This window comes from Haliotis cracherodii, unplaced genomic scaffold (assembly GCF_022045235.1).
Source record: "Haliotis cracherodii isolate W230 unplaced genomic scaffold, xgHalCrac1.p SCAF_3, whole genome shotgun sequence".
Taxonomy (NCBI): domain Eukaryota; kingdom Metazoa; phylum Mollusca; class Gastropoda; order Lepetellida; family Haliotidae; genus Haliotis; species Haliotis cracherodii.
The window spans coordinates 51,555,378-51,575,638 of record NW_027266286.1 but is presented as its reverse complement, the minus strand read 5'-3'; the positions used below and the strand labels follow the sequence as shown (position 1 = coordinate 51,575,638).

At 38.8% G+C, this 20,261-nt stretch overlaps 2 protein-coding genes and 3 pseudogenes across 2 annotated transcripts; 3 read left to right on the top strand and 2 right to left on the bottom strand.

Annotated features, from left to right (window-relative positions):
• Positions 1–6,265: 6,265 nt before the first annotated feature.
• LOC139475955 (uncharacterized) lies at positions 6,266–7,982 on the bottom strand. Its single transcript, XM_071259165.1, has 2 exons — positions 7,289–7,982; positions 6,266–6,816 (listed from the first exon to the last, which is right to left on the bottom strand). The coding sequence occupies exons 1-2, from the start codon at positions 7,980–7,982 to the stop codon at positions 6,266–6,268; spliced, it is 1,245 nt and encodes a 414-aa protein (XP_071115266.1).
• A 7,431-nt stretch (positions 7,983–15,413) lies between these two features.
• On the top strand, positions 15,414–15,450 carry LOC139476137 (small nucleolar RNA U3; annotated as a pseudogene).
• Positions 15,451–15,463: 13 nt separating this feature from the next.
• Positions 15,464–15,547, top strand: LOC139476136 (small nucleolar RNA U3; annotated as a pseudogene).
• Positions 15,548–15,567: 20 nt separating this feature from the next.
• Positions 15,568–15,732, top strand: LOC139476134 (small nucleolar RNA U3; annotated as a pseudogene).
• A 1,110-nt stretch (positions 15,733–16,842) lies between these two features.
• On the bottom strand, positions 16,843–18,504 carry LOC139475961 (uncharacterized). Its single transcript, XM_071259180.1, has 2 exons — positions 17,826–18,504; positions 16,843–17,393 (listed from the first exon to the last, which is right to left on the bottom strand). The coding sequence occupies exons 1-2, from the start codon at positions 18,502–18,504 to the stop codon at positions 16,843–16,845; spliced, it is 1,230 nt and encodes a 409-aa protein (XP_071115281.1).
• Positions 18,505–20,261: the final 1,757 nt, after the last annotated feature.

The window sequence follows — 20,261 nt, the reverse complement described above, 5'->3', positions numbered from 1 at the left end:
ATATATGCCACTGATCGAATGGGCACGTCAGCATCCTATTATTTTGTTTGTACTGCCTGCAAACACGTCCCATGTTTTACAGCCAATGGATGTTGGTTGCTTTTGGCCTTTTGCTAAAATTTACAACAACCTCCGTCATACGTATATGCGGGAAAATGCCACAAGTTCAGTTGATAAACATTCGGTTTGTGAACTTGGTTGTAGAGCTTATAACCTGCCGTTGACACCAACAAATTTGCAATCCTCTTTCATCAAATGTGGAGTCTACCCATTTAACATGCCAATATCAACAGTGTACTATCAATAGTTTTTAAGTGCACTGAACGTTTGCTGCATCCTGATACTGGTGTTATTGATTCAAGTGTGCCAGTTGGAGACAAGGATGTCACTTCACATACTGAGGGCAATGATGTAGCAGGATTCATTAAAGACAAGACGACTGTATTTTTCAAGAAAAGCTGTGCTTACTAAAAAGAGAAACGTTCTGAGTGCTATTTCCCATCAGACTGAGACATCGGCACACACCCCCCCCCCCCCCCCCCCAACACACACACACACACACACCAAAAAAAAAGAAAGAAAAGAAAGCAAACATCTAAACCATGTAAATCTTCGAAGAACCCTAGTACTGTCACTGCGACGAATGCAAGAACTTCTGGAACTTCACGGACCAACGCGCATCAGGACGATAGTTTTTATTCGTACGATATACATTCTGTTGCAATTTGTTCCAAGTGAAACCTTATTTTGCCAGGACTAATAGTGATGGGACAAGTGATGACGAAATCTGCTGCAAATGTAACCAATTTGTACCTGATAAGGTTGACTTAGTGTCTCATTAATAATTACAACCTGGGCACAATGTAACCATCCTACATGTCAGCACTGGACACATTTACGTTTCTGCACGCCAGTTCGTGTTGTGCGTCGACATTGGTGCCCCGCCCCCAGAACTGTCACGATGAGCCTGAAGAATAACCCCGTGCATCAACCTTGTAAATAAGCTGAATACTAAGTATTTGTGACTTTTCATCGGGTTTTTTTTCAATATTAAAAATAAAATCAACATTTCATGCACAGAGATATATGAAAGAAATGTGGATTGTTCTTGTTCAGATTTTGACACAAGAGATCGTCCGAACATGTCATCCCGTTTGTGCGACAAGCCAGCCAATCAAATGATCGAACTTAGCTTTCTTGATCACTTCTGTTGACAATGAGAGGGCGGCCATGTCACGAGTGTCAGTTTCAGTGGAAATTTTCAGTCTAGATTTCGGAAATGTTTGACCAAAATAAGCAAGTTTAGAGATAAGATATTTGAAAAATAGATTATACGAATATTACTATAACTATTCAGCGACTTCTCGTAATTTTTAAGTGCTGAACTTCCATGACACGAGGATATATTGTCCGATATATTCCTGACGTATAAATGACGTATTTATACTGTATATATAGCCATATTAAAGGTTTGGATAGATATTTAATTAGGGTAGGGCGTTGCTTATCGCCAATTCAGTATGCAGAAGGTATAAGGGGAGTGTTTTATCCTAGGGAGTGTTTTATCCTGCAAAGAGGAATGTTATGATCCTCAGGAGAGCGATTTGATCCAAGGATGAAATCACTCTGTAGTGATTTGATCCTGGTTAGTGACCTGATCCTCCTACATGGGTCCGCCCCGATTATGTTTCTAGGTGTGTCAGCACCATAACCGTGCTCTTGGGTTTCACCGAAGTGGTAAACGTCTAAGACCTGCACCACTTCGGGATTTCCTCCCACATTAAGATGACACGTCGTGATATAACTAGAATGCTGTTTAAAGCAGCTTTAAACCCAACTCACTCACTCAGTACTAAAATAGATTACAATACTTACATATCAATATGTATCTTCGTTCAACACAACTACTTCTACGTGCGTCGGCTATTGAGTTCTCAGCTGTTGTGATGAAAATGAGCTCAGCATGTTTTGAAGTCCATGTTGAGGTCAGGGCTAAAGTCCCAGTTGAGGTCCGGCGTTTAAGGAATTATTAGGCATTGTGACAATGTGAAACTTGGTAAAGGTTGTTTGGAAGGACAATTTCCGTGTCACACTCAAAATAGTAAAAACATTAACATGCCTGTGGATACACTAAATAAGTACGATATTATATGTAAAAAGAGTCAGCCGTTATGATACATATACTTTATACTAGTATATACAGTGTGCGGGGGTAACGGGTGAGATGTGGTTGTGTGTATAGCTAACCCTTACCTTAACCCAAGTAATATACTATCAAAGGGGGGAGAGGGATTTCCATGTATAACAGCATCACTTTTATAATAGCATCACTCATGTATTCTCCGAACTCCTGAAATCTTAATTACTGTCTTGAATAGAAATATAGGGCCTGATAGACATGCTTTTATACTTATTTAGTGCATACATGCACGTTGCATTGTCATATACATTCTTTTAATATCCTCATATTCGCAGATTGTACAACATTTTGAGACATTTTCTGCTCTGTGTGTGCTCTGACAGAGTTTGGATCTGTCAGGTATCCGCTGACATAGAATCGTTTGACATCCTGCATAGTGCAATGTTTTTGCCGTGGTCGGCTCAGGTCCAGTACTATGATGTGTATGAGTGGGGTATTCACGTTAAACTGCCGCACGGTATCACACACACACACACACACACACACACACACACACACACACACACACACACACACACACACACACACACACACACAGAGTGCGTGTCAAGTATGCATGTATTGTGCTGCAAGTGTCCATATTGGGTATATATTTCTATTCACGTTATAGTAAAGGTCATTAGTTGCCGTATATCCGTATATCTTTCTGCTAACCTAATATGACACCGTACACGGCAACTAAAGACACCATAACGAATTTATTATGCCGAAAAGTTAACACTACTTGTATAAGCGACAGGACCAGTACATGATTTCGATACAACGCTTGAATGTAAACACAAACGTTAACAAAGGAAAGCACTAAATGTGAATGTTTAAACAAGTATTATAGCTGAAATGGATAGAATTATCATAAAAATGCCCGTTTGTTATCAGAAATCGGCGTTCTACTGTAACTTGATAGCAGACCACGTTTTCCTAACGACAGACTGCTATCTATTCTTTTGCTATGTGACGTCATTGGTGACACTTTTGTTGTTTGTATCGCCATCCTATATTATGATCTGTGACGTCTATCTGTAAATCAGTGGCCTCCGCTGTAAGCCTCTTTTCTCCAGAATTTTATTAATAAGGTCATGAACATGGTTTCTTTAAAAAATAATGTCTTTGCACATCACAATTAATGATATTAAAACCCAAAACAGTGCCGAATACCGAATGTCTGTACCAGCATTTTCATGTGAAATATGTGAGATTGGTGTTGGAAAATCCAGACTGCTGTTACTGACGGTATACGGTCTCATTTTCGATCAGCAACAACCATCTTTGATTTTTACTGACGGTATACGGGCTCATATGGGGTTAGTAGTTCGGCTGTCTGATTGGTCAATCTCACTTTGAGGCATAATAAATAATCACTGTGAAGTGTCACTTGCGCTGGCAGACATTCAGTTAGGTGACAGACACGCAACGCCACTTTTTATTATGATTCCACAAAAATAATAGTAAAATACACCACACTCTTACTAAATTTGCACAAATGTTTTGTGGAATGTATACAACACGGATATATTAACTAACCAGTCTAGCTTTATGTATTCATGCAAAGCTGACATTAAGCCGCCCTGTTGAAATACAGTTTACTGTAACTCGTGTCTGAGGTATTGAGATGCTCCAACGGAGTGATAATCAACGTCAGCTGGGAGCACGTGTTGACGTCACTCCGAGTGTTACTGTGGTAACGGTAAGAAACCACTGGAACTACGTGGGTCACAACACAGAAGAAAGGTAGAAACTTTGTAAGCCTTTCCTGCTTAACAGGCTTCTGACGTCACATCATTGAATGGATAAGTACATTATACCTATGGTGGCTGAACTGAACTTTATTTACGTTCAGGCCGCTATCAGCGGCATCAGAGATACAAAATTATTTCAACAACATAATGTATAGAATATATACAAAAACATCTTGGTCGAGCATGCATGCATATTTATACAGATTTACTATGGTAGCAATATATGTGCAATTCACAAAGAGGGAGAATAACTTGATACGTTTAAACAATTACAGAATTTGGACAGTTTTCTCAATGTTCCTAGTCGTGAATTATTGAAACGTAAATTAATTTTATGCATATTGGGTTTAATGTAGTAGAATCTGTGTAAAAAAAATGTTTTCTTTCGTTTTCTAAAAATTGACAAATAAACAAATTATGAAATTCAGCACCTATGTCAGATAATTTGCAAAGTTGGCATTTCCTTTCGGTTAAAGGTATTTTTCTCCATCTCCTAGTCTCAATTGGTAGATTATGATTATAAGTTCAAAACTTAAGTAAGACTCGCCACTCATTTTCCTGCAGTACGTTTAAATAATATTCAAAATTTAGGCAATCATTTTTGATGAGACTATACATTGTGCCTGTTGAAGACTTATCCCTTGCACTGGTCCAACACTGTAGGTTAATGTCATTTACTTTTTCATGGACTTGATGTTTTAGGTATGAGGGATTTTTGAAACTTGGTGAAAACCAAATGTAGCTAAGTCCAGGTTCATCAAAAGTTCGTTTGATATATGTAATCCATGTTTACATTTTTAAAATAAGTCATCATTAAATAACAACTTGTATACAAGAAAGGATAATTTAGATGATTAATTTTGCCCAAAAACTCATTTTGACGATGTTTGATAGATTGAGTCTTCAAATGGAGTACATTTTCTTAATGATAAAAGATATTTTAGGAAACGCAAATGTAAACTTTCTAGAGCTGAGGTGTTTTCAAACACGTTGCCACTATAAGAAGCAGGTTGCCTTTTGCTGGTCTCTTTGTTCTTGATGTCCAGCAATTCGTCCACCACTATCATTGGCGCGGTTTTTGCCATGGTGCCGACGACATCAGCGTTGGTAAGTTCTCAGAAAAGAGAAGATTCAATTTCTCCTTCCACGATGATCGTATATAGACGGGGCCATGAACGTTTTGATGTTACATGTTACCGATTTGTATTGAAGTTTGAACTGACGCTGGTACATTCATTTTCAGCCAACGTGTCTTTATTTATAGAATGTCTGCAATCCCATGTTACAGATGACCCTGAAACATTTGCCCTGAGTACACATGGGTGTTTTCCTGAAGGAAACATAAGTATATATACTCGCAATTTGAGTCCTCATGTCTGAACGCAACAGTACAGTGAGCAGATGTATACAATAGTTTTCTACCATGGTAGATTCTCAAGAAATAATGCAATCAAGAATTGCCGGTGACATAAGTACCAAAGTTGTTTCTTGACTAACAATAATCATACGTAACTGTCTGCCTAACATGACAAACCATCTTTTCGTTATGTAAAGACATTTATTGTTTGTTTTTAGAATATTAGGTGGCACCTGAAACATATTTGTTTCTAGTTTCCCATCACTCACTTCAAGAACAGGTAATTAAGGTTGACTTTTAACTTTATAATATATTTAGATCACCCAAACATATAAAATAAATAGAAATAACAAATTGATACTAAGAAGATCCTGTTTCGTTCGTTGATCACAAATAATTAAAACAAATTGTGTTGCCTAATGCGACATTCGGAGTAAAATAGAGATTTATCTCGAGAATCAACGTCTTGTTTTCAAGAGAATAACGCCAAACTGACATGATTGTAAAAAGGTATTTAAATGGATTAGCACAAACGTTCACTTATTATAGAAATGAAAACACTGTGACTGATTAACTGATTACGAATTTCATGAAGATCTTAATTTTATTTATTTAGAAGCTTTTATTCTATATTTGACAAAAACGTAAAAAATATATTTAAAACGCTCACGGGTTTTCATAACTCAGTGTTTCTTAAACTTCTTGTAATTACTCTGTCGAAATGTTTTATAGCCGCCAATTCTAAATATGACGTGTGAATGTGCATTAATACTGTATTATATTTTCACATAATGCTCGTGCTGCTACATATCAACCCTCGCAGTCACACGACTGTCGATCTTCTGAAGCAACGTATTGTAACCACTGATCAAAACTCAACCATAAGATTCACCACTAGCAAAATGGTTCTTCATATTCTTATGTCAAACAAAATTAAATAAAATAAAATTAGACGAACACCGACAAAATAACTCACCACAATCCCCTATTTTTCAATTCATTTAGGTAACTCAGAAGTAGATTTGCTTTCACTACATTCATCCCAAGTCCGTAGTGCTCACCATCAAAACTCGCCATTCCATCAGTCATGTTGAAAGTATTGAAAACAGGAACTTTCCAAGATCTGAGGAAAGGATCCATGTTGTCATTGAAGCGTTTAACACTGCCATAAGACTGGGACGACACCATTGGGGACTTCATGATACCAGGGGCATGACTAGCTGCCCACATAACTTTTGGCCAGGGTCTCGTATTGTTCTCTATGTACTTGAGTGTTGGTAACAAAAACTTCTTTTGAATGACTTTATGGTCATAATGACTGTGAATACCAATGCCAGTAAAAAGTAATGACTTGCTATTTAATTTCTCAACACTTTGTTTCAACTGTGGGCCATAACTCGCATAGAAGAAGTATTTCAGTTCCAGGTTAACTGTGCCATTGCAAGCACGAAGCCCAAACTTCAGATGCAGTCGACATACTTTTTCTGTGAACATGTACATTCTGGTACACGTGTTTCTAATATCTGAAAGACAAACAAAGGCTTTTTCTAAAATACTTATAAATGTCAAGGCAAATAATCTACATTACTAATTATTCAATGATTAATAAAGTGGTTGTGAATGGACTGCTTCTACTTTAACATCTTTCTGAATACATCTGTATCAGTCTAACAAGCACATAGCAGTTAGACGTGATACTGTTGTTACGGTAACAAGACATACGAAACGAAGGCTTATATTATCTTATATTGGGGACTTACACTGTAACATTCTCAAAATAATGATCATATTAAACAAGCACTTCTGTACTATGTTGATATTGATATTACTATAAATGTATGTCTATTCGAGTGTTTCCTTCCATTTTGACATTGACATAACTGTGCATATGTATTAAATGCTCTTCTATCACAAACCAGTTCTTCGTTCATTTATTCACATTCAAAATCAGGAAAATATTCTGCAAGTTGAACGCATTGAACCATTTGAACTCACCCTGTGGTACATCATCCTTCATAGCTCCATCTTTCATATTTCCTGTAACAACAAGCAGCATAGCCGTGTACACATGACGAACCAGAGAATCCCCAACAAACAGAATCGTGCTACCGTTGAGGATGCTACAAGCTTCTTCGGGGCTGTGTTCCTTGTAGACGTATTTCGTGTCTGATGGTATCCAGGTGGAATATTCAGCATGTTTCTGGTTCCTCATATCATAACAATCAGGACACACGCATTCCTCCACAGACTTCAAAGCACATTTGTTGTTGAAGCAGCAAGGAGTTGTTCCTTTCGGATCACACAAGGCCCTTATCCACTCAGCAGCTTTAGATTTGATGTGGGTAACATTTCCACAGAGACCGTCAGTCCTTTGATAATTCGTAGGGAAACGGTATCGTGCATTTGTGTCCGAAAGAAATTTTGATATTTGTTCGTCTTCCGTTTTCGTCAGAGGTCGTATTTTCCAGTGCCCTGTCAATAAATGTGACAGGATGCTTGCAATTGAATGCTGATTGAATGGTGGGATGTTTTTATATGAAGAAATATTGATTCCTAGATTATACTGTTCGTTGTTGCCAGATGTATCGCTAAACAGGCTTGGCGAGATGTACATGTATTTAGAAAGAACGACACACGATGTTATTATAATTAATAACGCCATTACGAACATCAACTTCAGTGAAACCATGGCGCCAGCTCTGGAAAACAAATAGCAAATATTTTTCATATCATTGTTATTATACTTTATATGTAAATTGCATTGGACGACTATTAGTACCTTATACTAGTCTGGTAAACTATTATTCTACCATGACGTTTGGGACTATTCGATTCCGATTGGTCAGTGAGAGGTATCAAATCACAATAAACCTCCTCTGATTGAAACAGCCGAATTGAATAATAGTGCCGTGCGGTGTAGAACGAAACCGTTGCAGGGTTTGCTTAGTTTCTTGAGGAGTACCCACGTCATGTTAGTTTACGAAGTTGCCGTGCTACATCCTTTAAGTTCCTGTCATAAGTTCCAGTGAAGAATTACGGTATAAACAACGTGTTTGAGCATATGGAGTCCCATATTCTGTTTAAGGCTTTAATTCTGATCGACAAAACAATCAAAACACTGAACTCAACCCATGCCGCTTCACTCAATGTATTTGCTAACACCAAAGAGTTCGCGTTTTTTTAGTCATAGTAGAATTGAGAAAAACCTGCTGTGTTTTCAATGTAGAGCTTGGTTACCTGTAGAATTAACAGCGTCTAAATTTAACATTTGGATCCGAACACGCAGCGTGAGGTTTCAAATTCAATTTAGTGCGGTTAAATCAACAGGTGACGTAGCTCTACGTTGAAAACACAGTGGATTTATCTCCTATGTACAAGACATTATGTCATTATTGTCAAATCAGACTGCTGTCGAATCTTATTGACTTATATTCCGAAGTAAAAAGGTAAATCTGACTCTGTAAATAAAAGCGACCAAAAGCTTTTTTCCATATCCATAAGAAATATCTGCCAAAAGCGTAGTCGATGTACAAGTCCGACCACATGACCATCAAATTGTGATGATACAAAATGTGTTCGCGAAAAGATGGGCGTATCCAGCCCAACCGTGGCTAAGAACTAATCTAGAAATACTCATCGTGCTTAATATCAATTTATAATACAACAGAGGGGACGTTAATGTATATTTGGTATGTGTATTATCCAGATTCTGCTTCGCGTTCTGTCTATCTGCAACATCTGTAACACATTATCCATTCCATTGAAGATAGTTTTCAACGACACCTTGAAAAGGTGAGGTGAAATGGGGTTTAACGTCGCGTTAACGTTATTGCACTCATCTAGCGACGTTCATGCACGTATGTGTGCGTGCGTGCGTGTGCGTGTGCGTGTGCGTGTGCGTGTGTGTGTGAGTGTTGGTGTGTGTGTGTGTGATTTATAGTGCTAGCCCACTGAGATACCATGCCGCAGTTTAACATGTATACCCCACTCAGACACAGTATACCGACTCCGAGCCGACAAGTCCTTGTTTTATCCCCTCAAAGCCGAGCGCCAGACAGGGTAACAACAAGTGCCATCTTTTAAGGTCTTCCGGTATGACGAGGCCGGGGATCGAACCCCGGACCTTCGCTCTCTGGGGGACGCTCTACAATTAGACCAAAGAGGCGATGATAACTTGAAAATGTTCACTCATGTCTGAATGATAAAATGTGTTCATTGTATTTTCCTCTATTGCTGACTTACAACTTCAACTTATCAACCAAGCCTTGCATTTAAGTGATTACAAAAAAAAAGTTCGGTGTATCAACCTCGCTGTATCAGGCATTTAAAAGCTTTTATCCAGCAGATCATACACTTTACCCTTGGATTTTTTAGACCCTTCAGAGCACGCACGCACGCACAAGCTTCAACATACACTGTTAGGATTAGCACTTTGAAAGGTACAGGCAAAGTGAATATAACCCTATCTAGCTGATGAGGAGATAGGAAGTCTGGCATGAGGATCGTGTCAGTGCGGTTCCCTGTTGATGGTGTCATTGTAGATGACGGCACTTGTTTATCTGACACGAAATCGATTGTTCAAGGGATGCCGTGACAGGTGGCCGAGTTGTACTCACTTACACAAACTACTTGGAATGGCAACCAGGCTACAAGCTCTTATGCTGTAAGACGTTTATTTTGTTCTGTCCAATTTGATCGAGCATATTTTATTGTCTAATAAACCACGGAAATGTATGGAAATGTGCACATGTAAAACAAGTTAACAGAGATGCGATGAATGGAGGTATTTACCACCGCATAATGTAATAATTAAATTGAAATTCCTATATTCTGATCAGCTGAATTGGTCACGTGTTATTGCATTCATTTCTCAATGAATGTAAAAAATTAAGCCACGCCCACCGAGGCGGACTACTTTTATTACTGCGTAATGTCGGGGAATCCCAATATTACAGACGAGGGATTCCCTTTCTGCTCATGAGTAACGTCATGCACAAGACATTTAGCGAAATTCATGCATAGTCATTGTCCAAACAACCCTTTGAGATCGAAAGCCGAGAAGGAATGAAACAGCAAACGTTCGGGCTCCCTCGACTGTTTTTTCCCCGCTCGCCTCGTTTCCACTTTCATGTCTTCAGGTTTCATTTCCAACTGTATCTTCCCGTTCTCAGGGAATTAATGTTCGAATCTGGCGACAACTGACCATGGCATTTGAAACAGCCGCCTTCTCCCGGACATATTTGTTCCGATTCGTTACAGTCTGATTGTTGCAGTTCTTCTCGCCTCCGGCCTTGATTGACAGGTCCAATGAACTGTGTTTTTATTCTACTCTCCGTTAATTGGCTACTGACTTTGTGGGCGTGTCAAGATATGTGAATAAATTAAAGAATCACATCGGTTTTTCGATTCATATCTCAATAAACTGAAAAAAATACACAGTCAATCCTTAAATGTAAAATGTTACTGTCGCATGATGATTAAACAAATTGACCATTGTTTATATTAATTTTGTTCACGTTATATTAAAAGTGCAACATTCCCCAGTGAATTTCATCCGCACGTGTATAAGACAGTATTTCAACCCAAAGTCAAGACATTTCTAAACAGTATTTCTCATAAAGTAATGTTTGTAAATAAAGTTGACTACATGTATGTGTTGACATCTTCAGATCCCCTGACATTAATGGGCAGTGCATTCCATAGAGTTGCACCTGCTTTTCGGAAGGTTCTGTCCCTATATGTTGTTCTGATGGTTGATGGAACAGGTTTGCAGATCTCAGTGTTCGTCCAGGTTGGTAAAGGGCAGTGGATCGATTTGTAGACAAACATGATCAGCTTGAACGCGATCCTGAGTCTCGCAGGGAGCCAGTGCAACTCTTTCAGGACGGGTGTATATGTTCACGCATTGACTTCCGTGTGATGAATCTGCACACGTCTATCCAGATGATGTTGCTGGATACCATATACAGAAGACTATTACAATAGTCAAATCTTGATGTTACAAATGCATTGACTAGGCACTTGACTGATGCTGTGTCTACATATTTTGCTATCTGTCTGATGTTCCTGATATGAAAGTAAGCTGTCTTGCACATACTGCTTATATGGTTATCCAGAATGAGTGTTGAGTCAATGATCACACCTAGATTTCGGGCACAAGAGTTTTGCTCAACCGTATAGTCCCCAATTCTCAAACCAGGAACTCGTACTTTGCACTGCATCTGTTTAGAGCTGATGACCAAGAGCTCAGTTTTGTCATCATTAAGTTTGAGAAAGTTTCTTCTCATCCAGCATCTGTTGTCATCTATGCAGCTTGAGATTGCTTTAAAGGCAGCGCTGATTGATGATGTAGTCAAAGGTCTGAATCCCAGATACAATTGTGTTTCATCAGCATACATATGGAAGTTTAGATTGTGAGATCTTGCTATATCTCCTACTGGTAGGGTGTAGATGGTGAAAAGTATTGGGCCAAGGACAGAGCCTTGAAGCACTCCAAACTTTGGTTCATACTTCTTTGATCTTACTCCATTAATGCTATGTTACTTGAATATGTCAAGTCAATGAGTATTTGCAGTTGCCTGTGATGTATCGCAGAACTTGCGAACAAAAACGTTTGAAATAGAGTGTACTACTTACCACCTTGAACTTCGTGTTGTAAATGAAAGAAATGTCGTCCTCTGCAATCTCATGTCGTGAATCTTCGTTCTCCGAACTGAGCATATGGTGTAGCTTTACGGTAATTAGAACCAGTTTCATAACAGATAAACCACCTGCTTACCCGTATGAAATACACAGCCAACACGACATGGCTCGATGACATGGCTCTTCTCGCGGGCTCCCCTCACCTTAATCAAGCTAGGTTTTAGTTGAATGCAGAAGTTTCTAACCTGGTTGTGTTTGTGTATATAAACGCTATTATGAACATAAGTTTAGAATCGGCATCTTAACGTTTCTTACAATCGGCCTTGGAGACACTTGCGCACTTTAATGCCAGGTTGCACCTTGAGATGAAAATCTATAGCTATCGCTCGTTGAAATACACACGTTGTTATAAAATCTCTTTAATGTCGTACGTATATTTCAAAACTCAGCGGGTTGTAATCAAAAAGGCTATCTAACGGGGATTCGTTTAGTGATATATATGGGTTAAATGCGGTTATGCACTAACCCCCAAATAAAAATAGTTTTCATAAAGTTTCCAGAAAGCCGTTTAAAGTCTTATACACTTGATGTCGTTTGTATTCATTTCTTAATCATATTGTGAACATTCATTTCATATTCAATAATAAATGGTATCATAGGACAATAAACGAAATAATGAAAAACTGAACAACTTGGAAGAGAATTTCTTACACACTGTTGCTAAAAAGAGGTGACAAAAATCTCTTCAAAATGACACTTTAAGAATTACTTAAATGGACGTTGAAACAACAATGAAATCATTATATACCTTTTACTTACGTAGTGCAGTGGTTTATACATTTAGAGTGGTAGTAGACGACTATGGCCCAAGAATATCAAAAAGAACAGGTGTCGCTACAACCCCTGTATGCACCTTGCACTATAACTGCAGTTACCGGTAACTGATAGAGATAGATGCAACTGATATGGGCTCCATTGGAAACAGGGGCACGGGTGGCCCAGTCGTCTAAGGCCCCGTGATTCGCCCCGTGAGTTGCGTCCCTTGGGCACGCCAGAAACCTATGATTGTGGGTTCGAATCGCGGTTCGCCCCGATTATGTTTCTAGGTTTGTCAGCACAATACCCGTGCTTGTGGGTTTCGCCGAAGTGGCAAACGTCTGAGACCTGCATCACTTCGGGCTTTCCTCCCACATTAAGCTGACATAACTGGAATACTGTTAAAAGCGGCGTTAAACTCAACTCACTCACTCCGTTGGAAACATTAACCTGCTCGATTACCTTGGAAGATGATGTGTAGATGTCAACATGCAAGAAAACGCTGATAAATCTAAACACTTTCGTATTCCGTCAGCCTCTCGTTCCCTTTATATTTTAAGCTGTGGTAATTTGGAAGGTGTACTTACTTAGGCCTCCTAGATTACGGTATTACAGCCGAAGCGGTAGCTCAGTCTGCCAGCAGAGCATTAGGTTTCTTGATTGCTAGGAGTTACGCAATTGGTGGTACGTTGTTTCAAGTTTTTACAAAGTTATAAAACTACACTGTCTTACCTATTATCATGTACGGTGCTGCTACATGGGGATCTAATGACGATGCTCTAATATACATCATTCAGAGCCAAGGGTGTAGATGTTTCCCTGTGGTTGGGAAATGTACTCCAAATAAGGCAACAAGTGGTGACAACGACGGGGAACCACCGAATATATTGTTCAATGGAAAACTGTGCTTGGTCCGTGGAGAAGACGGGTAAATATACTCTCAAAAAGAAGAAACGCAATACGGATATTTTGGCCATAAACGCAAAATTAGCGGACCAAGAGGTGCAAACTAAAGAGGTTTAATGTGTTACAGTGTCAGTGGCAAATTGCTCGAATCAAAATGATCACAACAAGGACATGCAAACCTTTAGTCGGGAAACACGTCCGATTCGGAAAAATGCTCCCAGTGCATTAACAAAAGGGCCATGGAACTGCACGCACTGCACTTGCAGCAGCACTATTAACGGTATTTAAGTGCAGAGTTTTTGTTTGCCTGGTATCTAACGTCAAGGAAGTCCCGATAAGCTGTAGCCAGGGATTTTTAATGTAGCTCCCAGCACAAACACAAGGCTATGGGATCGGTTTCAACAGCATGGGTCAACACGTGATCGGCCAAGGTCAGTACGACCAAGAGTAACTACCCCCGCCCAAGATCGCTACATCAGACTGCGCCATCTACGACCACAGCCACCTCAACCGCATCCCAAATACTATACAGCACGGATCATAAGAGCCTATCCACACAACAACCACGTTGATGTTCTCCCCTGGCCCTCCAGATCCCCAGATTTGAACCCGATAGAGCACGTGTGGGATGAATCGGATAGACGGCTACGTCGCCGTCAAGCATAACCCCAGACGTTGCAGCAGTTGGCGTTGGCGTTGCAGGCCGAGTGGGCTACCATTCACCAGGATGTGATTCGCATACTCGTCTCTTCCATAGGCAGGAGATGGCAGATCGCTATCGATTCCAACTTGGGACATACGCGTTATTGATGATAGCTCACCTTCACCTTGGAATTGTCCTATGTACCGATAACTGATATTACTACAATCACCCAGTGTTCTCACCACAAGATTTTGGCTCAATACCTTGTACGGTTCCTCGTATAAATGTATGTTCCTACCTCACACAAATCTGGCTTTGCGTTTCTTTTTTTAAGAGTATATGAATGATTTCAAATTGAGAAAGTTGTTCTCATGAACAGAAGGTAAACAGTCAGCTAAATGTATAAACTGGAAGTATAAAGTACACCAAATTTGAGTCCAGCATATCATATACAATCAATGTAATATTTGTTTACCCAAGCTCAATGTTAAAAATGCTTTATAAAGATGGTCGGAAAAACTAGCAGACAATAATTGGGTTGGGTTTAACGCCGCTTTTAACAGTATTCCAGTTATATCCCGGCGTGCCAGCTTAATGTGGGAAGAAAGCCCCAAGTGATGCAGGTCTCAGACGTTTACCACTTCGGTGAAACCCACAAATGTTAACGTTCAGCGCGTTGCAAACGTCGCAGGATCAATGTTGTTGCTTCCTTAATGATTAAATGTGTTTAATAAAGTGTCTATTTATCTTCATAAATAGGGCAAACAAGAATGAAATGAATTTCATTTTCAACTGCCTTTAACTGGCACAATGGACAAAACCGGAGTGTCTTAACGATGCCATCCCTCCTTCCTGTGTTATGCATAATTCCCAGTTCTCCAATACGTAAAAGGGTAAGCATTTTGATGATACATTTAATAGGTACGGTTCAAGTGATAATGATGTCTTTATAATGAATACAGTTCTAATTTCGAGCATCCAGACACTTCAGAATACCATGTTTGTGCATGACCTCAGCCCTCAGTATAAACTCACTTATCACATATTCAGGGTCACCAGCACCTTGAAATTCCCACACATGTCCGAAGCCATGAGAATATAACAAATTCTTAAGATCATACTTTTAGGGATCATTTCTATAGTATGCATCGCCATGACTTCTTAAGATCATACTTTTAGGGATCATTTCTATAGTATGCATCGCCATGACTTCTTAAGATCATACTTTTAGGGATCATTTCTATAGTATGCATCGCCATGACTTCTTAAGATCATACTTTTAGGGATCATTTCTATAGTATGCATCGCCATGACTTTAGGTAAAACTGACAGTCTACCGAATCTAAGTGAACATGATAAATCGGGCAAACGACCCCTTGCACGTGCTCTCCGGAGTCATGTGCTTCATGGCTGTCACAATGTTCTGTTTGGGAGCTTGATGTCTTCGTAAATCACTTACTTTCATTGCCAGACATTGGTGTACATGTATATCCCCTACGGAATACCATATAATGGATGTTTTTTTCGGCAAGATAAGGCCAACGGATAAAATCCGATTGGGTCATATACGGATAAATATGCAAACATAAAATCCATTGTCTATCGCCTATCGAGTCAGAATTAACCATAGGGGATCTGGACAAATTGCTGGAAGAATTGTTACCATTATCCAAATAATAGTCAAAGGTACCAGCGATTAGTGTCTAACATATACGACGCCGGGTCATTATACAAGTTTGCGCAACTTTGGAGGTACAAATTGCGAAACAGTTTATTTCCATATCAGATCGACAAGGTTCACTAAATAAAATGCCTTTTTCCTAATACAGGATATTTACTATACCAAAACATTCTCGCTTGACAACACCTATATATTGTGAGAATCAAATGAATACAAACCATCAGAATTGTTATGGAGTTGATTATTTATTTACACTCTCGTGTCATATGGCTGTCTTTAAGCTTACCTACATATCTGTAGATATTGATTAATAGTTTCTTGTTGCTCTCCGTTAGAAACATTATTCAATCTATCTGATATTTTAAGAACTCGGTGTATCAAGCCGACTGCTGACTGCTGACAAGAAAAGGATAAAAGAATGATACAACTAAAATCTCGAAAATGGTGAGAATTTATTAGTTAGATGACTAGTTAGATGAAGGCTTGACTCTAGAATAATGAATTAAAATTCTGATGATGGTCATTTTATTGAAATACTTGCATAACTCTTGTTGATAAGCCTTTCAATTCCAAATCCTTCACAACCCCTGTTTGGAATGAGAAGGTGCAAGTTGGTCACTATGTTACATGATAAATATCTCTCATCTTAGGGGAACATATTTTAACATACATAATGTCGTGTTATTTCCACATACATATAAACATGAAACTGTTAAGATATACGGCTATATCATATATTATGCATCTATTTGATTTCACTCAAAATACAACGATTGTAAACAGACACGTACAAACTGTTTTCGTATTGGTTTCTTTGTCAAATAGAAAAACTAAAACTCAATAAGACCAACACCGACAATCTCACCACAATCCTTTATTTTTTAATTCATGTAGGTAACTCAGAAGTAGATTTGCTTTCACTACATTCATCCCAAGTCCGTAGTGCTCACCATCAAAACTCGCCATTCCATCGGTCATGTTAAAAGTATTGAAAACAGGAACTTTCCAAGATCTGAGGAAAGGATCCATGTTGTCATTGAAGCGTTTCACACTGTCATAAGACTGGGACGACACCATCGGGGACTTCATGATACCAGGGGCATGACTAGCTGCCCACATAAGTTTTGGCCAGGGTCTCGTATTGTTCTCTATGTACTTGAGTGTTGCTAACAAAAACGACTTTTGAATCTCTTTATGGTTATAATGACTGTGAATTCCTACGCCAGTAAAAATTAAAGACTTGCTATTTAATTTCTCGGCACTTTGTTTCAACTCTGGGCCAAAAGCTGCATAGAAGTAGTACTTGAGATCCAGGTTAACTGCACCATTGCAAGCACTAAACCCATATTTCAAATTCAGTCGACAAACCTTTTCTGTGAACATGTACATTCCGCTACACATGTTTCTAATATCTGAAAGACAAAATAAGGCTTTTTGTAAATACACTTCAACATGGCAAGGCAAATATAATACTAAACATTCAATGACCAATGTTTTGCTTCTGCTATAACATCTTTCAGAATACATCTAAAGAAGCATATGAAGCACATAGCGTTAACAACATATTCCACAAGAAGGCTTATCTTATTTATATCAGGACTTCTACGGTTTTCTCAAAATAATGAACAAGTCATATTAAACAGACAAACAAACACACATCGACGTCTGTGTTGATATTACTATAAATGTATGTCTATTCGAGTGTTTCCTTCTATTTTGACATTGACATAACTGTGCATATGCATTATATGCACTTCTATTACAAAACTGTTCTTCGTTCATTCGTTTAGATTCAAGCAGGAAAATATTCTAATAGCTGAAAGCATTGAACCATTTGAACTTACTCTCTGGTACATTATCCCTCATAGCTCCATCTTTCATATTTCCTGTAACAACAAGCAGCATAGCCGTGTACACATGACGAACCAGAGAATCCCCAACAAACAGAATCGTGCTACCGTTGAGGATGCTACAAGCTTCTTGGGGGCTGTGTTCCTTGTAGACGTATTTAGTGTCTGATGGTATCCAGGTGGAATATTCAGCATGTTTCTGGTTCCTCATATCATAACAATCAGGACACACGCATTCCTCCACAGACTTCAAAGCACATTTGTTGTTGAAGCAGCAAGGAGTTGTTCCTTTCGGATCACACAAGGCCCTTATCCACTCAGCAGCTTTAGATTTGATGTGGGTAACATTTCCACAGAGACCGTCAGTCCTTTGATAATTCGTAGGGAACCGGTATCGGGCATTTGCGTCAGAAAGAAAGTTCGATATTTGTTCGTCTTCAGTTTTCGTCAGAGGTCGTGTTTTCCAGTGCCCTGTCAATAAATGCGACAGGATGCTTGAGTGCTGATTGAATGGTGGGATGCTTTTAGATGAAGGATTATTCGATGTTTTGAGTGCTAGATTATACTGTTCATTGTTCAATGTTGTTGCTGGCGAGGTGTACATGTATTTAACAAGAACCACACACCATGTTATCAATGACATCATTGCCAACATCTTCTTGCATGAAGCCATGGTGACAACTCTGAAACAAACAATAAATTATACATGTTATACATGGGAAATTACATTGAACAAATACCGGATACTATAATAGTACAAGGGATTACATCACCATTATCAATAATCCAGTGTTTAACATTTATTGTTCACACAAAAGATAAGAATGGTGTTATTTAATATTTTGTACATTTATGTAGGATCTGCTGCGCATTTTCTGTCTGTCGGCAACACACGTACACTGTCAACTAAGAGCAGTCTTGAGTAGTATGTTTTCCTGAGATGAGTATGAGTAAGATCCTTGCCTTTTTCATTGTTTAGATTCGGTTACATTTCAGAGTGAGTGAGTGAATATGGTTTTACGCCGCTTTTAGCAATATTCCAGCAATATCACGGCGGGGGACACTAGAAATGGGCACACATTTGTTGGTATTGTTTTTGATAAACTAAATCACAACGTACGTGTACATCATTATATCAAATACGAATCCCAATGGGGATTTGAGGTTAGAACAGATCGACAGCAGCTTGCGTAAGGGGCCAATCAAAATATCGGGTGGATGATTGTGTACCACCCGTAATCTCCAATGCAGTGCATTTTCCTGTTAACAACCAATGGTTTGTTGGCCCCGAGACGAATATTTATAGGCTGTCATGAAAGGGCTGAAACACTGCCGACTGCGTCGTTTAACAAGAAATAACCCTTCCGTAATTAAAACCCCCAATAGTGATCAATTCTGGTTTTTGTTTGGATAATCCGAAAACATCTGCAATTTTTTGGAATTCTCAAAACGCAGTGGGACTCAGACACGCTGACTCTAGCCTACAAGTAGGTTGGAGATAGACTATACATTAGCTGACATGTGACAGGGCAATAGTAGGATTTATTGCCTGGTTCACTTGAACAAACATGTTCAGCTCACCAATTTCATTACGGATCTGACACGTCTCGGTGCCTTTGTTTGCCAAGATCACATCAATTCCTTTCCCACCACCCCTTTGTGACATGTGTAAACAAACAATCACAGTGAGGTAATGAGTTGGCTGGGATTAAGTAAATCTTTATGCATGTGAGGCGTCTGTGCTTTTGAGCTTCATTGATTTGCCCGTGGTTGAATACTGTGTAGAGCAACATGTTCTATTTTACTATATATATATATATATATATATATATATATATATATATATATATATATATATATATATATATATATATATATATATATATTAGGTGAAATAGTAATACATTATCTGTCTGTCTGAAAATACAAATTCACATTCAAATAACTGTTGCTAATAAACAATCAAACAGATTGTGAACGCACCCGAGACAAAAAGAAATGAGTAATACTATGAAGGAGGTCGGTCATCCATAATATGATAGATTCGTTTCTCTTGTTATCAGTAACCTAGCTAATTCCTAAAGGTCAACGCCATAGAATAATTAGTCTCGAATATCTGCCAAGACAGATTCAATTGAGCCTAAAAGGCAAAATAGTGATGACAATTATATGAATGAATCACTGAAAATCAATGATGATGCCAGGTGTTTCCGAAATGGGTAACCATAACCTGCTCTGCTCTACCGGTAGCACCCGCTACTCACAAAAGTTTCATTAAGTAACTGAATGCGAGGAAGGAGGTGTGAAAACCCCAGGTCCTCGTATGGGATAACATGGCGGATCATGTTGACAAGCGACGTGTCATATTTGGTGAATTCCTTTTAATGTTTATCATTATATTTCTCTGACTTAACCAGGCCTTTACTCTAC